Below are 11,657 nucleotides of genomic sequence, written 5' to 3' on the forward strand. Positions count from 1 at the left end.
AACTTTTTCGTTTCAGCTCAAGACATTTTTTCTTGACTTAAAAACGTAACAATTTTCAGCCAAAAAAAAAATTTGTTGAATTAAAAAAAAAATCTTCTCGAACCAAAAAAAAAATTTTTGGGACCAAGAAAGTTTTTTCTTGGTTTAAAGAATGTATGTGTTAGACTAAGAAAGTTATGTCTTCCGCGAAGGAAATAATTTCTTGATCCCAATAATTTTTTTTCTTCAATAAAGTAAGAAATTTCGCTTGGTTCAAGAAAAAAATTTCGAAGACATTTTATTTCTTGGTTCAAGATTTCCTTTTTTTCTGTGTGCCGGCGTATCACGGGCTCAACCAGTGAGCCAAGCGATCATCTTAGTCATCGGTTGAATCAGTGAATTTCACTAGTGAATCAGTGAAATTTCATTGGTTCATTTTAAGAGAGCATATTTATTTTTTTAAAATGTATAATATTCAATAATGTTTTCTTCAAAAATTTCAAATATTTATTCTGGAATATTTTATTCCATTATAAATAAATTAAAAATATCATTATGACAAATATACGTATTCTGAAATATCTTTCTCTGAGTAATGAATTAAAAAATTCATCAAAGATATTTTCTAAAGAATCATAAAATATAAACAATAAAAATTGCTAACGAATATCGAAATATGAATATTTTAAAGTAATTAGTATAGACTTAACCGAAAATAGACAAATTGAATATACCAACAAAATTATTATCAAAAGATTTGTTATGGCGCCAGATTAATTCAATAAGAGGATTCTAAATGACGTATGTCTTTAAGTCCATGTAGACTTGACGAAATCCTACGGCGCCTCAAAGATAAAAGGACATAAATCACTCGACAGTAAACACGTGCTATTGTCATTGATCTGTGTGTTGCACCCTGCTGTTAATTCACACTTATAGACTCGACAATAAACGCCGAGTTTCACAATATACTTTAAGTTTTAAGACGTCAGCTAAATAAAACTTCAGCTGCAGTCTATAGTAATTAGACAATTGTAGACATCGCCTCATTGTATAGACCTTTACGTACATTTAAAATTATGTCGATAGAATTTTGAAACCGGGTGCACTCAGTTCCTGATAGACACTGCCTATGTAAATCCTTTTTACAAATAAATTAATAGTTAATAATAAACAATATATATTTTAAGCATAAATGCAATAATACATTTGAAAAAAAAAAAAATATTCATGCTCACATTTCAAAAACTGAAGATGACGTTCGAGTTCTATCTCAGAAAGAACTAATTTTTTAAAACTTTTTACTATACTAATTGTTAGCTTCCGGTCCCCATACGAAAAAAATATATATCCGGATATATCCGGGCCAATCTGCATATATGAGACATACATTTTTATATATGTCGTTTATATGTAGATTGGCCGGGATATATCTGGGATATATACGGATATATATTTTTTTCGTATGGGTCCCCTATCTAGAAAACAGATTACCCGAATGAAAAAACTTTATATGTGAAAACATAAATGATAGAATATATGAATATTATAATGTGATATATTGTACAATATATAAAATAATATTTATATTTTTGCCGTATTAATATATGATAATATATTGAAAAAAAATATATTGCTAGAATATATTATCAATTTATTTATCAATATATGACTTTTTATGTATGTTTTACATATATATTTTAATATATCTTTTTTATATTGATATATTATAATGAAAGTAGTATATTAATTAATATATAGTATTTTTTATATTTTTTATATATGTTTTCCGATATATTGCAAAATATATGGTTTCCAATATATCGTAAAATATATGGCACTTTTTTTACTTTTCTTAGGTTATTGCCAGTAAATATAAGGTCAATATAAAGAAGGAGAAAAAATAATAAATTTGACTTTTTTTTGTGGAATTGTGTAGAAATTGAAAAAGTATATTAAAAAATAAAATTTTCAATATATTGCGAAAAATATAAGTTTTGATATACTGGAAAAATATAATTCCAATATACCGCGAACCATATATTTAATCATATAAATTCTTTCATATATAATCAATTATATAGAGACCATATACCACTAATTATATGAGTCAAAATATATGGATATATATATCAAGTTTATTATATTATACTTATAAATTATATATATACTATCCATATATGATAAGAATATATTGAGCATTATATGAGATAACATATATAGAAAAATACAAAACATTATATACAAGTAAATATATTATGATAAATATATAATCCAATCTATGTAAAAAACATATATTTTTCAATATAGATATTTTTGCCGCTATATATCTATCACATATTCACCATATATTTTTTTATATACTTTTAACAATATATAGCTTTTCCATGCGGGTTGTTTTGAGTTCAGTAGGAGAATAATTTTCTTAGAATGATTTCAAGTGCACTTGCAACAAATACTTAAATCTTATACCTGACACAGTCTAGACTTTGGTGTCACCAGCCTTTTGTTATAAGTGTGAAAATCTGAAAACTAGACATACAAACTATACTTAAATTTTGGAGGCGGTCCCAAACCAATAACCTTCTCCAATAGTCCCACCACGTATCTACGTACTTCTGTACAAATCGGCAGACTTGACCAAAGAAAATTCAGTTCTTATAAACCTGTCGTAGAGTGATTTTCGAGTGTTACTTTATTCGGACGGACTTGAAAATAATTTTTCGCTTAAAGTAAAATAATTAGATAAGCACAATAAATTAAAAATGTCTTTCACTGATTTTAATCAGACATGCAAGGAGTCTAACTGGTCGGTAGAGTTGCCAATTTATCCCTCTTCACCTGAGAGCATAAGGACGAGCGAGTCGGAAGAATGGAATTACAACCAACAATTTAATCGTGATGATTCACCTCTTTTTGATGCTAAAAAAACAACTGATGCTGTTGATGCGAATAATATTTTTAAAACAGCCATTTCTAATTCCAAATTATTAAATCGACAATCACTTGAGCATCAACTATTAAAAAAGCCTTTCGTCAACAATGACATAAACGATTTACCCACCGAAGAGCTTCAGCAACAACAAGATCATTGTCTCAGAAATAAATCATCTTTACGGAAAGTGAAGCGAGCTATTACAAAAAGTAAGATCTATTATTTTAAATAAATATTATATATTACTCTTCAATGATTATTCAAGCTTCATGTGTATGGTAGTTCATTCATTCAGGATATAAGAGTTTTAGTGTTTGATATTAACTATTAATTAATTAGTCAAGACTTCAATTATAAATTCAAATTATTTTCTAGTTTTTTTTTATTACATCCCGGGTCAAAAAATTAGATCTGTTTTAAAATAAATGATAAATTCAAATATTTTTCCTTTAATTCAAGTTTATAAATCGTATTTATTTTATATAAGAATTTAATCTGTTTTTGTCCGTACTATTCCTTATCCAGGCTAATATCAGACTTATTTTCGTATGATATTTAGTCTGTTTTAAATCGCGTTTAGACTAAAAACAGACTTTTTTATTATAATTATTGGTCTGTGTTCAATTGTTTTTAAGGACAAATACAGGACTTTTTATAAATATAAATAATAATAATAATAATAATAATAATCTAGATTTATTAATTTATTTTAATTTTCTTGGTATTCAAAACATGCTAATGCGCTTCCATAATTAGATGTCACACGGAGAAAAATGTTGGCTCGAAACCTACCAATTTTTACAACGATGTCGACTAGACTTGAAACAGGGAGTAAAGCATCCAAAAAATTATCGTGCTCTTACAAAAAATGATTATACTGTATCACATTACTTATTACGCGCGAGAAACTTATCGATGAGCTTCAATATCAATTACTTCCATACATTATAATAATTTTGATGCAGCATAATAATTTTTTACAAGAGCATATAGTAATTTTTTGGATACTTTACTATCTGTTTCAAGTTTGGTCGACAGCATAATAAAAATTGGTAGATTTCGAGCCAACATTTTTCTCTCCGTAGCACAAGAATTTTGATGTTTTCTTATGCCAAAATATTTTCAATTTTATCCAGTAAATAAGAGAAAATTTTTGACATTTTAAGAGTTGTTTTATCACTTTTATTCAATGATATAAATATTCAATGAAGACAACTAAAAAATTAAACTGTCAAATTTTCATTAACTGCCGACATTTTTAAACAAAAGATAGTAAATAAATAGTAAATAAAATATAATCAATTCTGCAACTTAATGTTTTTTCATAAATATTGCCCATAAATAGAAATTTTATAAGTCCATGATTTAATCTAGTTTTGTCCTTGTAAATTTTCAGAACTAAAATTTTTTAATGTTCACGAATTAATCTAATTTAGTCTGCTCGTAACGCGTTTGTTTTTTAAAGCAGCAGGTCGAAAACAGCTTAAAATTTTCATAAAAGATCAAAGTCAGATCAAATAGTCCAATCAGACTAAAATCAGGTCAACTTTTTCAGTCCGGGTAGATCAAAAATAGATTAAAATTTTTATTGAAGTTCAAAAACAGACCAAGTAGTCCAAATACAGTCCAGTTAGACTAAAATCAGATCAAATTTTTCGACCCGGGATTCGTTTATTGAATTACTGACAATTGACTTGATTAAATTTTTTTTTTTTTATGTTCTTTGAAATCCGATTTAATGTCTTTGTACGTTCACTTAATGCTTGTATCAAGTAATCATGCACTAGCGATTATCGCGGGCTATAGTTCTAAAATTAATTAAATATAGTTTAAATGCTAATTGCATAATATTTTATTGAATAAATATCAGTAGAATGTAAGAAAATGTTTTTATGATGATTTTTTCATTTTATACTGTAATTATAAAATTAACTGCGTAAATATTACTTACAAAGAAGTGATAAACAAATGTAATAGTTATTTTTTTTTCATTTTACAGAAGAGAATAAAACAAGACGAACACGAACTAAATTGACCGACAAACAACATAGTGAGCTGGAAAAATTTTTCCGTCAAAGTAATTACATGTGCTATGCAGAAAGATTTGACATCGCATCTAAATTAGGCATCAGCGAAAAAACGGTAAGAAAATTTGCAATTTTTTTATTATTTATTAGTGACATATTTATAATATATGGTAGAAATTTTTTTTTCTCTTATATTATTTGAAAATGAAATTTTTGTTATTTTAAATCAACATTATGATTTACTATCAGATAAAAAAATTAGTTTTTATTGGGATTGCCTAGATATCGATAAAATTTAAATAATTACACAGAAAAAAGTAAAAATTAAATATATATCCATGATTTATTTCAGTTTCAATCATTGGCAAAGTCTCGCTTCTTCGAAACTGTAAAATTTATATTATTTCTGACGTAGCAATTATTTTGGTTTCACACACTGAAAAAAAAAAAACTTTTCCCAAGTATAAATGCTTTCATTTAAAGAAATATTTACTCGGTACTATACAAACAAATAACATGCTTAATCATAGTAAATATGTACTTGAACCGAGTAATATTTACTTGATTTAAGAATTTCTATACTTATTTTAAGAAAATGTACTTGATCGGAGTACATTTTTACTAAGATTAAACAAATATTTACTCGGTAGGATACAAACATTTATATACTTGAAAAAAGTTTTTTTTTCGCTCAGTGTATAGTAAGACTTTTTTCTCAAAATTTGGCATTATTTGCATTATTATTGAGCATTAAATTTTTTTTTACAATATTTTATTTATGAATATAATTTTATTCTATGAGTGTACTATATAAAAATACATAGCTACACGGAAAGAATTTTCGTATGAATATTGCCATGTTATTTATTCTAAAAATTACTCTAAATCGAGTAATCTTGGGCCATTACGACTTTTTACTTTCGAATTACGAAATTTTACTCTTTCGGTGAGTAAAAATCAATCAGATTAATTTTTACTCACAATTGCGAGTAAAAATTACCCCTAGCGGATGTCTAAATAAATTCTCTCTAATTCGATTTTTACTCGTAGGTTATGATAAAAAGTTGATGATTCAATTTATAAAATTTATATTGAATTACAATAAAAATTACAATTAATAGGCTGAAATTTCTATAAAAAATCTAAAAACCATCTAATTGCTTTAGAATATAACTTAAAAAAAATATTTTGAGAAATAATAAAAAAAAAAAATTACTCTTATTGTGTTGGAAAAGAAAAAATACAAATTTTTTTTTTTTTTAAATAAATATTAAGTTATAGAGAGATACAGAGATCGTCTCTTTTTTTCCAAGCCTAGGTTTGTGTGCGTAACATGTAAGTTGTTGCGAGCAAAATAAAAGACATTTAATTGAAGCCGATATTAACCGAAGATTAACGGAGACTACTGAAATATTCTCTGCAGTTTAGAGTAAAAATTACTTCCAAAAATAAGAAAATTTATTTGAGTTATTGGCAGTTTTTCATCAAACAGTTAATGGGTTTAAAAGAATGGTATATTGGGGAGTAAAAATTAATCGCATGGAGTAAAAATTATTAGATTAAGGTGAGATTTTCACAATAATCGATTAAATATAAAACTTTTAAAAAATTACTCAGTAGTAGAGTAAAACATAGTCTAGCAACGTTAATATTTAAACAAAAAATACCAATTTTTTGCAACGGCCCAGGATTACTTGAAATTAGAGAGTAATTTTTATCGAAAAATTCTTTCCGTGTATATTATATAATTTTTTCCGTTTCTTCTATAAACTATAAATTTTTCAAATAAGAACAGATGAAAAATAATGAGTAACTAACATTTTCAAGTTCCGTTCAACTAAAGATACATTAGAAACTATAAAATTTGGTATTTATAGTTTTGATTACTTTATTATAAGGAGTAGCCTCAATTATTACATTGCAGCTATAATACTTAAAGATTTTCATCCAAAGGCCCAGTTTTATTTGCACTAGAAACTGTAATTTTTCCACTGCTCTCTTTTGCGTGTAGTTTGAATTTAAACCACGAAATTTATAAACAAACGTTCAAAATAAATTTTGGAATATTTTTTTGAAAAAAATTGAATCTTACATGTAAAATATAGATATAGATTGGAAGTGAGACAATTTAAGAACGAGCTGGAAAAAAACAAAGACAAGTAAATTTGTTTCTTTAAGTCAAATTCAAAATATATTTTTGGTTATTTGAAATTAGTAACGAAATAGTGACCATCGATAGTAATAAAAACATTAATTAATGTTATTTTCTAAAATCATTAAATTTATAATTATTTTACAGGTGAATGCGTGGTTTAACCGTCGTCGACTAAAGTTGAGGAAAACTATCTCAAATGAAGTAGATACCAATGACAAAAAAAATTTTAACCCTCCGAAAAATGAAAGAAATCAGTTCATGATTGCCGCAGAAGACATCAATTGTCGAAGAATTAACGCGTCCAGATTAGATGCGACTATACATTACTATCCGCCACCACTAAATCAAGATATGGGTATCAAAAACGACATTACAAACAATTTTACAAATGGTAACTACCAAACAGCATACAGCGGAAGTATGCAAAATGGTAACATTTTCAACAAATCTTCTGACGTCAAAATGTACAACGACAACAATAATTATCATTATCTATCTTGCAGTGGGTCTAATAATAATAATCATAATGATAATAATGATAATAATAATAATAGTCATAATAATAATAATATTAATAATAATAATAATAATAATAATAATAATAATAATAATAATAATAATAATAATAATAATAATAATAATAATAATAATAATAATAATAATAATAATAATTACATTTTCAACAAATCTTCTGTCGTCGAAATGTACAACGACAACAATAATTATCATTATCTATCTCTCAGTGGGCCCAATAATAATAATAATAATAATAATAATAATAATAATAACAGTTATTATGCAAACCCTGACGAATACGTAGATTATAACTATAAAGAATACAATACTACCACTGACTATCCGGTTAATAACAGTAACTTTTATACGTCCGGAGTAATTCAGAATTCAGATCAACCTATAAACTTACTTTCAGAAATCACATCATCGATTGAGTTAAACAACGAAATGGATGGGTTCAAATTTTTACGCTTTACTCTTATTGACTATCAATTTCAGTAAGAAATGGGATTAAATAGATGTAATTATTTAGTAAGGCTGATATTTTTGTGTTATGTTAAGTCATTAAGCAGGGATCATGTAAATAATGATCAAGTATTCAATTCATGGGCAATAAGTATAAAAATTCAGTGGATAAAATTATAATTGAATAAGTAGTGACGACGTAAAATACGGAATTCAATTGACTTGCTACAATAATATTTGAATACTATTGATAATTTAGGACGTATGTAGTTTTTTCTACTCTTTTGAATTACTTATTGGACGATTTATATTAATTAATTTTTGTTTCTAGAAACTTATAGTGTTAGTTAAAAAGACACCAAATATTTATTATTACTGAAATTGTAATAACTTTGATTAATTTATTTTTAATGCTATTACTTGCTTTTTTTTTAAATTACTTAAATGCATATAAGTTAAGCTTTTATACTAAAAATTGAGTATGTTATTCTGCAGGACAAATTGTAAACAATAATTATAATATTTTATTTAAGATTGTAATCACTATGGCTGTATACTTAACAACAAAAGTTATATAGAAAATGAAATGAATTTTTGTTAAGTAATTTTGTTTTTTACTGCAAGCCATTTTACTTTTTATAGATCCCAAATTATTAACTTTAATCCTAACTTATTCCTAATAACCATTTGTTCGAAATTATAATGATAGTCATTAGACTGTGCCAAATGAAATCGATATTTTTTTTTTTTTCGGTCCCATACGAAAATTAGGTTGTCTCACTAAAAAAAAAAATCCTGAAAAAATTTCAGCTCGATATGTCTATTTTTCAGTTAGCGCTCGCGTGAATAAGAATTTTCTAATAAAATTGTTTTTTATTCCAACTTAATATTTAACAACTCATTAAATATAACTGATTAAAAAATGGCCAAGGTGCCATTTTGTAGGAAATTTAATTCTCTACAAAAGGAACTTTTGATCGAATGAAAAACATCAGCCAATTTTTTCTGCAGCCATTTGAACCTAATTTTTTTTCAAAATTTACATTTATATTTACTATTAAACGCTTAGAAAACTATGTTGCTATGTATGAAACTTATTGAATTCAATTTCTCTAGGAACCTTTATGATCCCAAGGAATAGTTTTTATACTTAAAGTAATAAAACTAACATTAAACTATTGATATTATCGATATTTCTAACAAGACTTTTTCTTCGTTTCGACATTTTTCGCATTTAATCTTTCTAGTAATTTTTTTCTGCAGTAGAATATCGTTCGTAATTTTAATTTTGAAATTCTCATACTGCTTATCAAAAATTATTACTTTATTGATAAAAATATACATTGTTTATAATAATAAAATACCCATCAAAATTCAATTAAAGAAAAAATTGATGTTCTAATGTGCAGAAAATTTTCTTTCAATTCTGTTACTAGTTTTTAAGAGTTTATGATATGTCAGGAGACCCTATTGCGAATATAAACTGTACTTGCTCCAAACTAATTAATTAATTAGTTAATTAATCAATAAATAGATAAATTAAATAATTTCTACTACACAGAAAAAACAGATATCTTGAGTCAAAAAAATATTTTTGAAGACAAACGTTTTCGGGAACCAAGTCAAGATTTTCTTGAGCCAAGAAAATTCGTCTTGGTTGGAGAAGATTTCTACTTTATCTGAGAAAATTTAGGTCTCCAAAAAAATTTTCTTGAATCAAGAATATTTACCTTCAGTCGAGAATTTTTTTTTTTGTGTGTACAAGTTGTTGCTGCCCATTGTAGGCAACTTTCAGATTGTTTGCAATAGGTTCTCCTGACAAATCATAAGCTCTTAAAAACTAGTAACAGAATCGATAAAAACTTTTCTGCACAACTAGAACATTACTTTTTCCTTTATTTTAATGTTTATAAGTCTTTTATTATGATAAACAATGTCTATTTTTATCAATAAAGTAATAATTTTTGATAAGCAGTATGAGAATTTCGAAATTAAAATTACGAACGATATTCTAGTGCAGAAAAAAATTACTAGAAAGATTAAATGCGAAAAATGTCGAAACGAAGAAAAAGTCTTGTTAGAAATATCGATAATATCAATAGTTTAATGTTAGTTTTATTACTTTAAGTATGAAAACTATTCCTTGGGATCATAATGGTTCCTAGAAAAATTCAATAAGTTTCATACATCCCGGGTCAAAAAATTAGATCTGTTTTGAAATAAATGATAAATTCAAATATTTTTCCTTTAATTCAAGTTTATAAATCGTATTTATTTTATATAAGAATTTAATCTGTTTTTGCCCATACTATTCCTTATCCAGGCTAATATCAGACTTATTTTCGTATGATATTTAGTCTGTTTTAAATCGCGTTTAGACTAAAAACAGACTTTATTTTCTCTAATATTTAGTCTGTGTTCAATTGTTTTTAAGGACAAATACAGGACTTTTTATAAATATAAATAATAATAATAATCTAGATTTATTAATTTATTTTAATTTTCTTGGTATTTAAAACATGCTAATACGCTTCCATAATTAGATGTCACAGAGAGAAAATGTTGGCTCGAAACCTACCAATTTTTACAATGCTGTCGACTAAACTTGAAACAGGGAGTAAAGCATCCAAAAAATTATCGTGCTCTTACAAAAAATGATTATACTGTATCACATTACTTATTACGCGAGAGAAACTTATCGATGAGCTTCAATATCAATTACTTCCATACATTATAATAATTTTGATGCCGCATAATAATTTTTTATAAGAGTATAGTAATTTTTTGGATACTTTACTTTCTGTTTCAAGTTTGGTCGACAGCATCATAAAAGTTGGTAGATTTCGAGCCAACATTTTTCTCCGTAGCACAAGAATTTTGATGTTTTCTTATGCCAAAATATTTTCAATTTTATCCAGTAAATAAGCGAAAATTCTTGACATTTTGAGAGTTGTTTTATCACTTTTATTCAATGATATAAATATTCAATGAAGACAACTAAAAAATTAAGCTGTCAAATTTTCATTAACTGCCGACATTTTTAAACAAAAGATAGTAAATAAAACATAATCAACTCTGCAACTTAATGTTTTTTCATAAATATTGCCCATAAATAAAAATTTTATAAGTCCATGATTTAATCTAGTTTTGTCCTTGTAAATTTTCAGAACTAAAATTTTTTAAAGTTCACGAATTAATCTAATTTAGTCTGCTCGTAACGCGTTTGTTTTTTAAAGTAGCAGGTCGAAAACAGCTTAAAATTTTCATAAAATATCAAAATCAGATCAAATAGTCCAATCAGACTAAAATCAGGTCAAATTTTTCAGTCCGGGTAGATCAAAAACAGATTAAAATTTTTATCGAAGTTCAATAACAGACCAAGTAGTCCAAATACAGTCCAGTTAGACTAAAATCAGATCAAATTTTTCGACCCGGGATAGCAACATAGTTTTCTAAGCGTTTAATAGTAAATATAAATGTAAATTTTGAAAAAAAATTAGGTTCAAATGGCTGCAGAAAAAAATTGGCTGATGTTTTTCATTCGATCAAAAGTTCCTTTTGTAGAGAATTAAATTCCCTA

The 11,657-nt window shown here is 26.0% G+C and overlaps 1 protein-coding gene across 1 annotated transcript; it reads left to right on the forward strand.

Annotated features, from left to right (window-relative positions):
• Window positions 1-2,520: 2,520 nt before the first annotated feature.
• On the forward strand, window positions 2,521-8,589 carry LOC130669617 (homeobox protein 2-like). The gene is made up of 3 exons (XM_057472604.1): window positions 2,521-3,123; window positions 4,914-5,056; window positions 7,241-8,589. The coding sequence occupies exons 1-3, from the start codon at window positions 2,745-2,747 to the stop codon at window positions 8,111-8,113; spliced, it is 1,395 nt and encodes a 464-aa protein (XP_057328587.1). The 5' UTR covers window positions 2,521-2,744; the 3' UTR covers window positions 8,114-8,589.
• The last annotated feature ends 3,068 nt before the right edge of the window (window positions 8,590-11,657 follow it).

The sequence above is a fragment of the Microplitis mediator genome, chromosome 6 (genome assembly GCF_029852145.1).
Source record: "Microplitis mediator isolate UGA2020A chromosome 6, iyMicMedi2.1, whole genome shotgun sequence".
Classification (NCBI taxonomy): domain Eukaryota; kingdom Metazoa; phylum Arthropoda; class Insecta; order Hymenoptera; family Braconidae; genus Microplitis; species Microplitis mediator.